Genomic DNA, 17,028 nt, shown 5'->3' on the forward strand with positions numbered 1-17,028 from the left:
CCTTTATTGACTTGATTTTGTGTTGAAAGGGTTTTTTTTTTCATTATAACACCATTAAGTGCTTTTAAACAGAAAAGGAGGGGTATCTTAAAGGTACATTTATTGGCACAGTTACCTTTTTTTACACTGCAGATAATAAAGAAAGAGATAACCAAGAGAGAGACAGAGCTGTATGATATACAACAAGCATCTTTGGTTAGATTCATTTGGGCCCTGTCAATATGTCATTAATTTCTCCTTAAAGATCCCACTGTACTGCAAAACTTGACAATCCTGGGATTTATGGGCCTTTAGAACCTCGAGTATTCGGTTAAATATGTTTAAACTAAAAGTGAAGTTTCTCAGTCTTGTGTATATGCTGTCAGGAAGTTAAACTTGATTTTCAACTTGTGGGATGGAGACACCTCCTCGTGTATTCAGAGCACGTTGGATGAGGCATACACTTGCGGGCCATGAATTCCAAAGGCTTAGCTTCTGCACGACGACACCCTGAAACAGTTCATTGATGTATAACACTCAATGAAATATTGAAATAAGCTACAAAAAAAAAAAAAAGAGTGTGCTGTGAGGCTGATTTGCCTGTCCTCTATGAACTGTTAGTCTAACTGCTGTCCATTTATGGATGGGGAGGGGTCTCCAGGCTCTAATCTGTTGGATGCAGCTAATTAATTTTGGGTTCCTCCTCCTGTCTCTCAAGAGAAGAGTGTTTGCAGGAGATTAAGAGATAGAGTGTTTGTTAGAAAGGTGTAAATGATCGTGGAGGCCTCATCACAGGTACCTGTGTTAATTGTTGTAATGAGGGGCCTCAGTGGTTGGGTGAGGAGGAGAGAAGAGGGTCTTTCACAAGTAACTACGCTGTAATACCAGGGGAATAAACACATACAGTCAAAACAAATGTCAAAGAAAATCTACTACTGTAAAATACAGCCTTTAATGGTGGTTTACCCATAGAAAAAAAGAGCTTTCATGAATTGCTACACTGATGTTGTAGAATCCATGCGGCCAGGGATTAATGTGAAACGAGTTAAGGACATTGTTGCACTGCTTTTCCTCTTGTGTAGCTGTTTTTTTGATTCACCGTGTAGCCTGTGGTGAGAACACTGGCAGAATGGAGAAAAAATTGGCTCCGTTCACCATGAAGTCATTAAATTTGTAAGCTGTTTGTGATCAAAAGGTGTGTTTGAGGCCATTAACTATGGAGTTTGATCATGGCTTACATGCAGTGTCAAATGTCACTTGTTCCTGCTATTTCCCCCCGATTCCAGTTAAAAGTAAGAATTAAGCAACAAGAGAATATGAAAAGCTTACTTTGTGAAGGTTGTTAAATGGTGCTACTGAAGTTTGTTTTATGCTGTATTGTTTCTGACTTGTGTTTGATGCACAAAATCTTTGCTTGGCCAAGACTCTGGATTTTTTCTTTTTTTTTTTTTTGCAGCAAGGCTCATTTTTGACCTTGGAAACTGCAGCTTAGAAGATCTCCTTCATAATGTGAACTCAGGTCCTTTCAATGTCTGTATGTTTTAAATGCAAGCCCATATAAAGTCTTTCACTCTTAAATTCAGATGACACTGACATGTCTCATTTATCAAATCTACACTTTCTAGTTAGTTTCTTATGACTTTATTTATGCATTTTTTACTTTAGGCGATACTCCCAGCATGCAGGGCAGCATTTACAGCAGTGTACACAATCAGACTGCAGGTGGAAGAAGAAAATTCAGTCAAGGGCTTCAAGATGAAAACTTTATGAAACTTGCAGAATGACAATCATGAGACGACTTACAAGAAGCTTTTTAGCATGGGACCACTGGAAACAGGACTGACTTTTTTTCCCCGTTTGCATTTTAAAAAAGGTTTCACAGTGTTAAATGTTATTTTTGAAAGCGTACAGAAGCACTTAATGTTCTTTTTTAATTCACAGGGTGTCCACAGGGTCTGAAAAATATTAGAAGTTATTAAAAGAAGAATTGAAAAGTCTTAAATGCAAGACTATGTGGTGTTTTTTTGAAGTTTTATAGTAATTGAGGTTGTTTCTTTAAAATGCTTTAAAATAAGAAGTATTATCAGCATCCTGAAATGGGCAAGTTTAGCCTTTTTTTTTACCTTAAAGCTTCAACTACTGTTGGCTGCTTCAGCAAAGAAAAAAAAGACCTTCCATTCAGCTGTAATATTGTATCACTTCCTTTTTCTCCATGTCAAATCTCAAAATTCTCTAAGAAAGCTTAATTTACACACAACAATCTGAAATACTACCAGCATTGTCTTTGTTGTCACATTTTTTATATCCAACTATGTTGCTAATGTGATGGGTTAGAAACGGAAGATGCGATAGCGTCTTAAAATGTATGAAAAAGTTCTTAAAATGTATTAAATTTGATGCCAGGTTTTCTGTTTCAGAAACATCTTTCTATCAAGACAAGAGGAAACTGAGAAACTGTATCATCCAGAAAGCCGTGAGATGAGGGAGGAAAGTTTAAAAAATAAAAGAAAGTAAGTATTTTTTGTTGAGGATTTCTGCATTTGATTGAAATGTTCCTTCTTAGCTACAGTAATCATTTATTTTTTACACATTTTACCATTGCAAGTCTATTTTTTTATTGCAGGTGCAGAAAATAACTATATCTTTTCACTCTTTCACTTATATTTCACATTACTTGACTCAACATGTAACATGAATTTTATGCTTCATTTTATTTTGAAGGATAAAGTTGCTCCAAAAAATGGCCAAAATGTGTGTTTAAACTTTATGATTTGTGTGTTTAAGTGACTTTTTCTTTATGATACTGTTAGTGGGATATAACCATTAGGATTAGGTGTAATCCACTATGAAAAGGCGTCCATTTGTCTCATAAGAAGATTTTTATTAATGGATGAGAATATTACATTCAAGCATTGTTAATTTTGACACCTAATTTCAATTTTAGTCTTTAGATTAAATGTCTTTTAGTTTTAGTGTTGTTGATTCATTTCTACCCTTTATAGTTTTAGCTTATGGAAACTCAAAAACATTTGAGTGTCGTTTTAGTCCATAAAAAGTCCTTACATTTTCGTCTTTACTTTAGGTTCAAGCATTTACTCTCTTGCCTGAATCTGGTATCCCATCATGTTTGTGTGTTCTATACACTGTATCAAACCTGGGATCCCTGCTTTCTACAGCTGAGAGGAAGAAGAGTTAGATGCATTGCATTTTGACAGATTGTGGAGAAATATCACAGACTTTGAATGTCAGATGAAAACTAAATAACATTTTAGTCTCGTTTTAGTCCTCAAAGATCTATTTTTGGCTGGTCGTAGTCTTTCTCATGAAAAAATTATGTTGATGACCATTTTTAGTCGATGAAATTAACATTGATTCCAAGTAGACTGGACAAAAACATGCGAGCTTTAACTTCATTATCAATAACATTTTTATACTACATTATATCATATTGTTTTTACGTTTGAGGCTGCATGTCTGCCTTTCTGTTGCTGTTTTTGTGCATCTGTGTAGATGTCCATCTATTTCTGCTGTAATCTTCAGTCTTTTAATCTGTTGTATCATGTGTGTCGTTCCTTAAAAGCTTAACCATGGACAAGGACTGCAAATTAGCCCTGACTAGAAGACATGTATACATTGCTTTGATTGCACTGTAACTAAATGCATCAATGCCTATGCATCATCCCTGACAAATAAATGATAAATAGATAAATATGTTATTGCTATCAAGAAGAACAGCACCATCAAACTCAAGCTCACTTTATGTGTGTTTGTTTCACGTGGAGAACAAAGAAAGAACTTAATGAACTGTCTATTTTTTGTTCTTTTAAATGGACGTCCTCTTCAGTCCTAACTAGGTGAGCTTTAACTAACTAGGTATTAGCTGGACCCATAAGCATAGTAATAATGTGTTTTTTAACATATGCTGAGATCTGATAATCTTCTTATGGGTTTCAGGCTTTTTTTCTCTGTGCCCCTGAATAGCTTAACAAAATATGCCTCCGTAATGGACGGTGGTATCCTCATCCATCGCCCTCCTCCCTCCCACTATAACTTGAAATAGGCCATCAAGTGGCTAATGAACTGATAAGCCCTCTGTGTCCTGTGGGGCTTATGAACATTATAAGCCAAATGTTTCGGCATATTTGGCGAGACAGGTTTTTAAAAGAGCCCTTATGAGGGGCAAAGGACCCTGTTGGGAAAAAAAAAAAAAAAAAAGCAGGGAGGTACGGGGAGCACTTTAAGGTTGGCGTACAGGTTTGGTGGTGCAGAAATGTGTGGCCCTCTTTACTTCATCAGACCTCCAGCTAGTTGAGCTGCTGGTATCATTATCAGTCGTGGATCTGTGTAAATCCACGGATTTGTGTGAGCAGTCTGAGAAATTAAAATAACATGCTTTTTACTGCGCTTACTTCAAATCTCTTTAGACTTCATTTTTTAAAAACATCTAAATCTGTTATTATGTAGGCTACACAAAACCCCCTTTTAATTTAATCTTTGACAAGATTATCAAATTCATTGATGATGTCACAAACTTAAATAATTTCACAAAAATGTCAACTAAGCCCGGATAAGCACTTTCAAGGGGATACTGCTGGATTAGCTTAAAAATATGATTTATTTTTGTTTTTTTATTACTTGTTGGCACATTTTTTCCACATCAATATTGCTTTTATTTTTAATTTCATTACAAATAAAACACATGTATTTTCTGTTTATATCAAGCAGCCTCCAATACAGACTATCAAACATGTCGTGGTTAATTTTAATGAGTGCTGTGAATTAATTTTAACAAACTGCCCCTCATTCCTGGGAAGTTTTATAATCTTTCTTTGTCTGTCTGGCTCTTTTTCCTAATAATAATGACTTTCTTTGCTGTTTCTTCACCCATAATTAGCCCTAATATTCATTGAAAGTTTAACAGCAAAAGTAGGGTGTGGATTGGCTTACTTTAGCGGGAAACACCTGCAGACTTTTGCAGAAAAAATAACCCAAGGGCTCTCATAATCAGCATAAATTTCCTTTTTTAAAAATAAGATCCCTTATTCTCACTGGTCTTTTATTTCTAACTGATGACCTTTGAGTTAAATCCTCCGCTCCTGTGAGCAGTCGGGCCTTGTAGCCAGCAGCTCTGATCAGGCCTGTGAGGGTTTTCTGAGGATGTTTTTTGACGGGCTAGAGCAGGGGGACAAGGGGCACTGTTAGACACAAACCAAGAGGGATTATTGCCGCGTCTGTTGGTCCCATATGCTCCTCAGTGCTGGCTCGCTCTTGATTAAAACTCATTGTATGGAGGATGTATGAACTATCCTGTCGTGGAGATGTCTAATCCTCTTCATGACTTGTGCACTTTTGGAGGCACAAGGCTCCAAGGTCACAATAACACAGGGGTGGGGGCCAAGGATGTATTGGTTAGTATTGATTAATCAAGAACGTGCACATGATAGACTGGAAATTGACTCAGGACCCTATTTTTAATCATATACTGCTATCACTTCTATTTGGAGGTGAATTGCTCTAGTTGTGTTTTTTCACTCATTGTGTGTTTTTCCTCACATGAAGATGGCCAAAGTCTTGAATCCAGATCCTCTCTACTTTTGAAGCATCTTGATTCTTCCTGTTTGACTCACTTTAATGTCTCTCAGTCATTCAAAAAGGAGATTTTCCTCAGCTGACATTTGAAAGTGACCCTGTACTACTTTTTTCCCTCTCTTTTCCCTCCGTCTCTCCCTGCAGCAGTCTGGCTGGAGGAGCTGTTGACACTGAGAAGAGACGCAGCTCATGAATATTCAGGCTTCTGTCAGCCTCAGCTATTGTTTCCAACTTTCAATTGTTGCATTGTTTATCGCCATAACGATGTATATGCATGGCGCTGAACTTGGCGTTGCACTGCGGAGATATTATAATTGATTCTTGAATATTCTAACGCTAAAATCAGACTCAGGCCTGGATATAAACAGCCACTTCTGCTTCACCCTTGAAAAAGTTATGGATACATTGAGTTATTGTGTTATTAAGTCTTTCAAAAGTACAACCCAACCCTCTAAACACACTCACACACACATATACACACCTTTTTTTTTTGTGTCCACGCAGGACTGGAATCAAAGTCGCTCTTCTCTTTAACGCTTCGATTATTTCAAGCAACGCTTTTAATTAGAGCTCTCCTTTAGCGGAGCCTCCAATGAAAGAGAGATTATTGGCAATGTCAAGGATGCTAATTGAATGTTGGACTTCTAACAATTAGCCCTCTGCAGAGCCATGTCGACTCATTACACATCCCACAGCCGCTCTCACTGTATTGTCTCATGTCGGCGGTTTGACGGTGTAACGGTGGAAAATGTATACCTAAACAAACGCTCCCCTTTTAAGGCGGGTTTACCGCCTTGACTGCGGTGCGTTCAAAGGAGCTCGTTTTTTCAGCGGCGTTCAAAAACTTTTCTTCGAAGATTAAACTTTCTGACGCGTGTTTCGTGTAATAAACGCTTTAACATCAAGAGGCGTTAAGATGGAAACACAGCCCAAATAGTCATACAGCTTTCAAATTATCTGTGGTTTAAATATATAATGTAGCATGTCATAATTTTATCGCTCTTTTTTAGAAGAGTTCAATGAATACATCACAGGCAGCACATTTGTAGTTTAAGTGACGATTTCAGACAAGTTTACCACTGAAAATACTTTTAAATACACGAACTATCTTTATATTTACAGGAATAATCACCTTCAAAAAAAAACTCTAAAACTGTAGGCTTATTAAAACACTTTCTCCTCGAAGAGAAGCAAAAACAAACAACACGGCAGACTAATCAGCGTTAGCTTGTTTTATTTGTTGGGCTAAGCTAGGCCTACACGGTTTTTGGTATTAATGCGCACATAGGGCCTGTACACTTCCGCGGTATAGGCTTTTAAAGGGACTACTGCAACCCCTCAGACCCCCCCCCCCCCGGCGGTCAAATATTGGGATTAACATCTCTTGGAGGCCGGGATTAAAAAGTGCTCTCACATAGCTAGTCTCTTTGTTGAGGAAAATCTGACTCGAGCGACCGGAAAAGAAGAAGAAAAAAAAAATCACCTGAGAGCAACCACTTGAACCCCAAATTCATTAGCCTAGTTTAGTGCTGCATTTATCTGTTTTCGTTGCCACATATTCTTGAGTAATATATGCACTTTTTGGCAAGAGAATCATAATTAAAATGAGCTCCAAATCCGTATTTTAATGACTGCCTTTGGATAGCACACATGATGTTTGTGCGCAAATGTGACGCCTATTATTGGATTAATTTACAATCCTTCAAGTCTGCCGTCACCCACTTTTGGAAATCTATTGTCGCCGTTAAAATAAGTAAATTTTCCCTAAATTTTGACAGCTTTTTTTTTTTCCTTTTTTGCTTGAAGGGGAAAAATATTTTTTATTTGTCTTGTTTGTTTTGTAAAGGTGAATTTTCCCATTTTTTTCAGAGCAGTTTTAGATCCATTTTTCATAATAACTCAAAATATACACAGTTTGTATTGCACATATTGCATTTTCTTTACTCTCACGCACAAGCACACACCCCTCATGCACATGCACACACACAGAGATCGTCTCTTGATGACAGAGTTAAGCTCACAGGACCTTTATTCATGTCTTTTCAGCGGTGAGGTCACACCATCTTTGGAGCCAGTGAAGGATCCACAATCACCGTGCGCTCGGATCAATGGATGTGGGGGTGGGTGGGGGGGAAAGTGTGGAGCTCTCAGCGGCCCGAGAGTCACTTCCAGTGGGGCTCTAACCCTTACTTGTTACTACTATGTGCTCGGAAAGTCTTGTCTCTCTTTGTGATGCCGGGAAATGAACCAACAGCATCCAAAACAAAGTTAGAAATCTATTAAAATCACAGCAGAGAGTCTGATGCGAGGGGGGGCGCACAAATTGCATACAATACAACAGATCACAGTTTCGAAGGCTAGCACAGATAAAAAAAACACATATGTACCATTTATATAAGACACACACTGATTGTCTCTTAGAAACTACATATTGATTCCTTATAAACACTTTTTTCTTAAATAAAGTAGTGCATCCATGTCCACACACCGTCCTCATGTCTCTGCCTGCAGTTTGGGCAAAGTTGTATGAGAAGTTCGTTCACCCCGAGCAGGAGTTTTGTTCTTGGATAAACATTAGTTCCGTGGCTGTGGTGTCACTTTGTCTTCAACAGGTATTTTTACGCACAGAGGCACACTGACAGACATGGATGAGGGGCTACAACCTGCGACAGGGGGAGAATCTCTTTGCCAGTGCTAAAATAAATTAAACCTCTCCTCTTTCTAAGAGGAGCGCCTCGAGGCCCCTGAGAGCCCTGCCTCGTGCTACCCAGTCCTGTGTGTTTTTATTGTGGGGTGATCGTCACTGTTTTGTGCACTTTTGTTTTTAATAACACCTGATTGCTCTTTTCACAGGACCTGGAATTTCCACGAGGATGTCTGATCCTTATAATCCAAGCAATCGGCATTGAAGTTCAGCTTCCAGGACGCGGCCTGGTCCTTATAATCCAAGCAGTCCGCCGTGGAGTTGAAGCCCAGGCCGGACGTCCCGTAGCCCTGGCTGGAGAGGGACGCCGGGGACTGGTTCAGGTGGCTCGTGACCGCGTTCGTGCTCATGGGACTGAGGGTCGAGCCGGGTCCCGACAGCTGGTGGTGCATGGGGGTGAGGTAGGAACCGCAGTCCATGCCGCCGAAATAGGACGTCGAGCCGGCGTAGCCCTGGCTGTAGCTCGAGGCCTGCGTGTACGTCATAGGGTAGGACCTCTGCATGCACGAGGAGGAGGTAGACAGGGGGTCCGCGAGAGGGGAGATGGACGCAGGGCTCCAGATGGACACCGGGGCGGTGCTGGTGGAGATGGCGGGGACAGTGGTGGTGCTGGTGGGGGGCGTGAACTGGCCGCTGGCGCCGCTCTCGGAGCTGACCTCTCTGGTTGGAGAACTTTTCTTTTTGGCAGGTCGGACTTTGTTCTGGCCCCCGTTCTGCTGCTGCTGCTGCTGCTGGCGACACTTTGCCCTCCGGTTCTTAAACCAGACCTGAGAGAGGCACAGAGTAGCTCATGTTAAATATGGGATCTCTGACTTAAAGCGAACAAATAACCAGGATTTCTCTCATTGCGCACAAACACATGCATATGTGACAATATTCCCACCCAAAATAAGCAGATTCAACTTCATCTTTAATAAATATATGTTCAGAAATAAAGCAGGTTTAATTCCAGGGCTGATCGGCCTCGTGCTTTTGCTTAAAATTCTCAAAACAGAATCCTTAGTTTAGTGGAAGTGTCTCAGCCATTTGGCAACGTTTTTTTATTATTTGGCAGAAAAAAATTGAAGCTTTGGCTAAATAGCCATGTTCAGATGTGTGCTTCATGCAGCGCATATATAAAACAGTCTCCCCCAGCATGACTCAAGCTCTTTTTGTTTCATAATATTTTCTATATGTTGTGGATGGATTATTAGCTCACATTAGTTTTTATGAAATCACTGCATCTGTTTGAATATTTTAAGAAAATTTAGACCCAATGTGACGCGCTGACCTCGGTGCTGAAAATATGTCCAAATATGGCATTTCTCCACTCTAACTCACCTGTACTCGGGACTCAGGTAGATTGATTTTCAGGGCCACCTCCTCGCGCATGAATATGTCCGGGTATCGAGTTTTGGCGAACAACGCCTCCAAAACGTCGAGCTGCGCGCGTGTAAAAGTAGTCCTCTCTCTCCTCTGCTTCCGTGGCGTTGCTGCAAATTAAAGCGAAGTTTAGATCAATTAAAACACATCACTTGTGCATCCATTTAAAAGGCAAAGATCAAAAGTCGTCACAGATCTGTAACAGAATCACAGAGTGCGTTTTTGTTGTTTGCGTAATTACGCACGAGTCCTGTGAGACTCAGACGCCGGGGGCGAATTGTAGCACTTGACGTACTTAACACTAATGTGCCATAAATTGATGCCGTTTGCAAAAATCAAAGCAATTTTCAGTAATTCATTCGAAAGGCACATCCGAAAATAAACTACACTGATGAGACTTGTGTTCTCTTAAATCTGTGCGCAAATTCTCTGAAATAAATACTGTATTTTAATGGGATTCGTTTCCAGACCAATCAAGATAAAACATTTTTTTCTACTGTGTATTTAAATGTTAAGGCAGTGTTTTAAAGATGAAAGTACAATCTATGACTTCTTCTGTCATTTAGGTTTGCAGCTTGTGCCATTTATGGCAGTTTTCTCCTTTATTTATTCTTAAAAACTCACCTGGATAGCCCACTGATGGATGCAAAAGATCCATTCCGGAAGTGGTTAAGCTGAGTCCATTGACTGTGTAAGGTGGTTGCTTTAGATACGACATCATGCTAATGTTTGTCTGAGGGCTGAAGTTGGAGAAAATTTTGAAAATGGATGGAGCTCCCGAGGTGTACTGGGTGTCCTCTGCGCGCCGTGAGGTCCGTGTTAGACTGGGAACCTGTTCCAAAAACCACAAGAGAGACATCGATGGTGAGGAACCTTGAAGACAGACATTGTTGTGAAAAAAAGTCCTCTCCTTTACGCACGAGGCTCCTCAGAAAACACATCTCCAGCTGCCCTTAAATCTGCACCCCCCTCCCTCCACCCCAAAACAACAAAAAAGCAACAACGCGGACTAGAATAGTCCAAAGTTTTTCTTTGCCATGACATTTCATGTCGATTTAGAGTTTAAATAAAACACTCAAGATAAATTAATCGAATTTAATATGGAAACTTTAAATTGTCAGGGTTAATTCAGGCACAGGTAATTTATATTTTAAAATTAAACGATTATTTTTCTTTCTTTTATTTCTGCCCTTTTGTCTAATTGGCTCTATTTGTTTTGCATGTGGTGAAAAAAAATAAAAGAATAAAAAAATGGAAGTAGAACGAGAACAAACTAGAAAATATTTTCCACATCTAATTTAAAATTTGAATAAAAATTTCTGCAGTAAGAAAAAAAAAAACTTAAAATGTCTCAGTGTCCTCATCTAAAAGACAACACTAAAGGAGAATTTGGGTGAAATCTTGATCCTTTTCTGCTCTTCTGCCCCCTGTTTTATCACTCTGTGTCATTGATTTCTAAATATGTGATTGCTGTCATTTCATCTCCAGTGACCCTCAGCCGTCATCCCCACTGCGCGTCTTGATTAGTTGCTTTTTTTCCCCCCCAATATCCAACGGTTTTAACCCCCTCATCCCAATCTGTCACACTCACCCGTCAACCAGTTGCGCACAGACACCCGTTCAATAACAACCTCCTTGTCTGAAAATTAATTATGATAAATGTTTTTTTCTGTTGATGAATTAACAGGATAATTCGACTGGCAGGTATGAGAGGAGCTGCAGTTTGGTATCAGAATGTCAGGACGCAAAAATGATGCGTAAATTAACGCCGGTTTGTCCCTTTAAATGATGACAGTTAAAGTTAAAATGATTGTGTATTTTTATAATCAGACTTGATGTCTGTTAGGAGTGTGTTGACAAATTTTGGATCTAATGAGAATCATAAAAATGTAAAATTAATGAAGATAAACTCCAGGTTTAGACGCGTAAACAGAATGTGGCACAAGATGACATATTAAAAGTGACGTGTTGGTTTATTGTCTCTACATTATTCATGTGTGGAGGAGAGGGGAGCCAGCAGAGAGGAAAAGGCCCCGAAAGCTTTGCCACTACAGAAGGCCTAATTACCTTCTCTTTTTTTTCCAGCAATAATCATTGAAAAGCTGTGATTTGTGCGTAAACATTTAGTCTTCTCTTCTATCGACAGGCTCCAGTGCGCGTAATAACCAATATTTAAATAGAAAGTTAACTCACTGATTTTGGAGGCGGTAGCTTTCTGGGCAACATTTGTCTACTTAATTTGAAATCCTTCTGCTTTTATCTCTTAGACTTTGGTGCTTCCACTGTCTAGAATTGGCGCATACTTTCGTCCATCTGCATCTTCTGAAAATCTGTTAAATTTCTGTCATTTTGAATGAGGTTTGGTGAGCAGACACATTTGCTGTCTCTGTCTGCTTAAATAAAATAAAAATATGAGTTTGGAGTTTTCCTCTGCTATTCTAGTAAATCCTTTGTGGTGTTTTCTTCCATAATCAGATTTTTGAAACATTTTAAATGAGCTATTATAACAGGTGGAATTTCTTTTCTGCTTCGATTCGATTTTACTTGTCAAGCTGCGCGGTTCTTTATTTCTATGAAGGCTAATATTTAAAATGTCCCCTCTGTAAAAGGTTAATAATAATAATAATACTAATAGTGTTAATAAAAGTCAAACTTACCCTGTTATCGGCGGCTGTAAACTTCTTTGTCTGCTCGCTTTCCTCCAGGAGAAATAATCAAACTCAGCGCAGACAAACGGCGTCCTGCCGGATATAAAAAAAGCGCAAAAGCAGCCAAAAGCAGGAGAGGAGCAGAAAATGGAGCAGCCGTCTTCAGCTTGAGAACAACAGAGCGGAGAAAAGTTAAACGCTGAGCGGTTCCATCGGCTGGAGAAAGCGGTGCTACAGCGGCGCAGTGATGGAGGAGGAGGAGGCTGCATGAACGCCTTTAGGATTTGTTGGTGTGTTGTGACTGAAGTGCTTGACTTGGATTTTGTACAAAGTGCCAGCCAATGGGAGCCGCAGGACTGAGCTGAGGTCTGTCTCTGTCTCCGTCTCTCACACCGGTGGGGAGGATGAGGTTTTTTTTTTTTTTTTTTTTCTCTGGAAAACAAATGTCTCCAGCTACTTTTTTGACGCACAGTTTTCAGCCAATGGCAGAGCGAGGGCGACTGACAACATCCCCATCCCAGCGCACAGAGGGAACACTCCGAATAAAATAACCAGTGGATGACGACAAGTGCACTTTAAAGGAGGAAAAGTCAGCTAAGCAGCATATTTTTACAACATTTGTGCAGTGGCGTGCGTGCGTAAAATCCGTGCGTAAAATACAAATAAAGACTTTAATATGAATTTAAATCCAGCTTTTTCTGTTACATGTTTTAATTATTTTTCCCATTACATCCCTGTGTTTACTGTGAACAAATAAAAGTCACCAGAAATTTATTTATTTTTATTCTATAAAATCATATTTATTATTTCAAAAAAAGTTCCAGCCAGCTAAGACGCACTGAAGCACCTTCAAATAAATATCTGATGTGATGTAGAGTAAATATTTGCTGTGTTAAAGAGGAGCTGTAAGCATATATATTAATAAAAACAGTGGTGTTAAGACAAGGGGGGAAAACCCTCTCCTGGACTAAATCTCGGTCTCTCCATGTGAAGGCTGCACCGTCCTCTCACATTCCTGCGCGTCGCTAAAAAAAGGGGATTTAGAGCGACTTATTTTCTTAAAACTGTCCTCCCGTCCGCAGAGCCAGCCAGTCTGCTCCCCCATCATGCAGCCTCACACGGGCCTGCACCGAATTAAAAACCTCACAATGTTTAACAGGAAAAATTCCCAACGGGAGACACCGAGCACGGAGGACTTATGGAGGCACCGGCATGTGCGTTTTTTTCCACAAAGAAGAGGAGAAAGGCGCATAATTGGCACGATTTAGAAGCCGGGCGACATTTTTGTTATTTTGTGTGACACTTTTTTTTTCTGTCCATGGAGGAAAAAATATCAAGGCAAGGTGAGTAGATTTTTTTTTTTTCTGTAGTTTACAAAAAAAAAAAAAAAAAAAAAAAAAAAAAACAATTGGAAAGTTTTGTGCAGTGACGCTGAAAGTTGCCAGTAGCAATAATAAATAATAATATTATTATTTCTATTATTAATATTACAATTATAATACTAAGGACTTTTTTAATTTTAGTGATTTTATTTACTTTTTACTGTGACACCTTCAGGCTGCGTGGGAAAAACCAGCCTCCTCTGTGTCACTTGAATTTTGAACCCGCGTGCCCATCTCAAAATAATGTGCCGAGGGTTTTTGTCACGGCTTGGTAAATGTATCATCTTAAGAGGCTTTGTGGAACACCTACACACACTCACACTCACTCTCTCACACACACATATATATAGCCTAAACACACACACTCTGCGCGCCTGCACGGACACACCCGCTCACTTGAACCAGATTTGAATATTGATTTCGATTTATAAACACAGGCACGCGGTGGGTTTTTATGAATCGTCATGTTGCCTCTCTCTGTGACTCTCTCTCTCTCTCTCTCTCTCAGTGAAGGCCAGGGCAGAGTCAAAGGTGCTGTCACAGCTGCTGGGAGGACTGGTTTCCAGTTAGAGCTCACTTAAACTGGTTTTTAACTTTGGTAAAGTCAGTGACATCTGCTTTATTTTTTTTTTACAGGTGTCGATGACAGGAAGAGGAGGAACGGATCATAACTGTGGATTTCTTTTAACAAGGGAATATTTAATGTGAGCAGAGGAAAAGTTTGGCAACACATGCAGGTATTCTGTTTGCTTCTTTTTATTAGATTTACTACTTTTATTATAGAAAAGTTAGAATCTTATTATCTAACTGTATTATTATTATTATTAAGATGAATTGAAGTCATTTATCAAAGAAAGCTGTCGTTGATTGGTTTAATTTGTAAGGATTTTATGTGCGTAAAAACGCAAAGGTGACAGTTTGGCTTAATTTAACTGCACCAAGCTCCTGTCAAAAAATCAGAACATTTAAATCAGACTGAAATAGAAATAAATGCTTCCATTATAGATTATTCTTAGTATCATAATGCTCCAAAGGAATAATAAAAAAATGAATTAAAAAATATATCTCAACTGCGTGGTGATATCTCCCCTCTTGGTGCGCCTTTTACGCACAGCGTGTAAAATAGTGACGTGTGATCTAATATCAGCCGGATCTGAGCGTTTAAAGAGCTAAATAATTTATGAAAGTGTGCAGGCCTGCCCTCCGCAGGGACTGTGTATCTTTAAAAGGACGTTTAAAGGCAGCAGCAGAGGCAGTGAACGCCTCTGGCTCCTCTGACTCCCGGCTAATTGACGCCGCTTTTATCTCCTCCTCCTCCGCTCCTCTCAACCTGAGGGAGAGCATCCGCAGGCCTGCTCCAACCTGTGATTCCCAGCAGCCCTATACATCTCCTGAATACATTGGACAGGCCTCATGTTTGACCCTTGTTTGATAGCATTAAAGGGGAAAAATCTTATTTCAAGATTGGATTATTATGGGCAGGCAGCCCTTCTCCCCCCTCTCTGCTCTCTGTGAGCCTTCTCCAGGCTTAAAAAGAAATAATCAACCAATAAAAGCATGCATAAATGTTGGTTTTTATTTAATTAAATAGAGCGCATAAAACACAATAATTTAAATATTTTATTTATTTATTTTTTTTGCATGAATGTGAATTTAAATGTTTACATCATATAGGCTCCTCTCCTCCTCTTTCCCTCTGTGTTTGCATGGCTGAAGACGAGGAATGTGTTGGTGGAATTCATTGAGCTTTAAAAAAGAGCCCAAAAAATTGGGAATAAAATCCACAAGAGCCAATTCAGAAATAAAATCCTCCTGCAAAAGGAGTTCAAAAGCACCTTTTTGAGAACTTTTATTATACCTTAAGTATCTGGTGAAAAAAATGCGCTCTCTATCATGAAATTGAACCCCAATCTTTGTTTAGAAATTAAAGCTCACATTTTAAAAATAGCTTAAATAATTATCTAATTCAGTCATATGTTGTCAGCTGAAGCTACAACAATTTATTCCCTCCATATAGAAGGTAATCAGTGTGTAAATGTGTTTGGTTTTGAGTGTGTGGGTGACAGTAAGAGAGAGAGAGCTGAAGTAGGATAATCACAGGCTGTATTTTAATTAGCCTGGCAGGTTTGATGGATACGTTGCCACCACCACTGCTTCTTCTTCTTCTTTTTCTGCAGCAGCGTCACGAGCAAGGTGCCTAAACGGAGGGCTTTCCCCACGCCGTCCCCTTATCACAAAGCCTTTGTGTAATGTAACATGTAACTGACCCCAGAGGTCATCAAAACACATTCAGTCTCCTCCCAGGGGATTAAAGGCGGAAAAAAAAAAAACCCATTCAGAGTCAGTTTGGGAATCCTCAGGCTGCTCTCTGCATCTGGGATTTTATCTCTACAATTATACACAATGTTACTAATTTAGTTTTGGTGAAAGTTCTGCTTAAAATGATTACGCTTCTGCTGTTGAATGAGGTTTTTTTTGTGTGTGATGAAAACGTGTGCTGATCATGAAATTCCGGGTTTATTTCTCCCACACATTTCACCCTGAATTCAAATCTGCTGCCTCGATAAGTCAGCGTCTGTTTGTGTTTGCCAAGTTTGCTCTTTCCATTAATATGACATGCCTTTTAATTAGTGCCATAATTGTTTGTGTTGTGCTTGTGCAGGAGTTCGCCCAACAAACAAACGGATGCAATTAAAACGCACTCGCCTTCAGATCATCAATGAGGAGGCAAAGTCAAGACTGCTGGAAATAAAAAAGCAAGGACGAATAGAAGACTGTGGCGCCTCAAGGTTACACTTGAACTGTGAGAAGAGCACGTCTTTGCACAATCTGGACTGTCCTATGAAAACACAACGCTAGCTGTGCTTTTTATGACATCCTTATTCTGCAAAACTTCATTTTTGTAGTTTTTTTCCTTTTCGGTCTCCAAATAAAGAGTCTGATTTCCAAACCTCCGCCCCGCTCTGTGCCTCTCTCTCCACCTCAGCAGCCCTCTCCTCCTGTGTGTGCTGAGGTGTCTGCATGGCGTGGTAAAACCTGCCCTGCAGACCGGACCTCTCAAGTCTTCAAAGGAGGAAGAACTCAATGTGGGGGGATTTGTTCAGGCTTATTTGGTAACCTAGGATTTGAATTGGATTCTGGGAGGCATTCATAACACATTTGAAAATGTTACATTGTGTGATTTTGTGTGTAATCCCCATAATAAATTTTTAGAAATGGTCACAGCACTCCCACTACTGTGACTATTCATGATTTATCAAATGGTTTTCTTGTCTTGCCTCTTGGGGCTGAGGTGTGTGTTGTCGACGGGGGGAGATGGAGGGACGGTTTCAGGAGAGGACCACTCCTCAGTTTTAACCTTTTC

The 17,028-nt window shown here is 39.7% G+C and overlaps 1 protein-coding gene across 1 annotated transcript; it reads right to left on the reverse strand.

The window, feature by feature from the left end:
- Positions 1-8,373: 8,373 nt before the first annotated feature.
- On the reverse strand, positions 8,374-12,369 carry otx2b (orthodenticle homeobox 2b). Its single transcript, XM_041813156.1, has 4 exons — positions 12,292-12,369; positions 10,259-10,466; positions 9,593-9,744; positions 8,374-9,039 (listed from the first exon to the last, which is right to left on the reverse strand). The coding sequence occupies exons 2-4, from the start codon at positions 10,353-10,355 to the stop codon at positions 8,416-8,418; spliced, it is 873 nt and encodes a 290-aa protein (XP_041669090.1). The 5' UTR covers positions 10,356-10,466; positions 12,292-12,369; the 3' UTR covers positions 8,374-8,415.
- Between the last annotated feature and the right edge of the window lie 4,659 nt (positions 12,370-17,028).

Source organism: Cheilinus undulatus, linkage group 18 (assembly GCF_018320785.1).
Source record: "Cheilinus undulatus linkage group 18, ASM1832078v1, whole genome shotgun sequence".
NCBI lineage: Eukaryota > Metazoa > Chordata > Actinopteri > Labriformes > Labridae > Cheilinus > Cheilinus undulatus.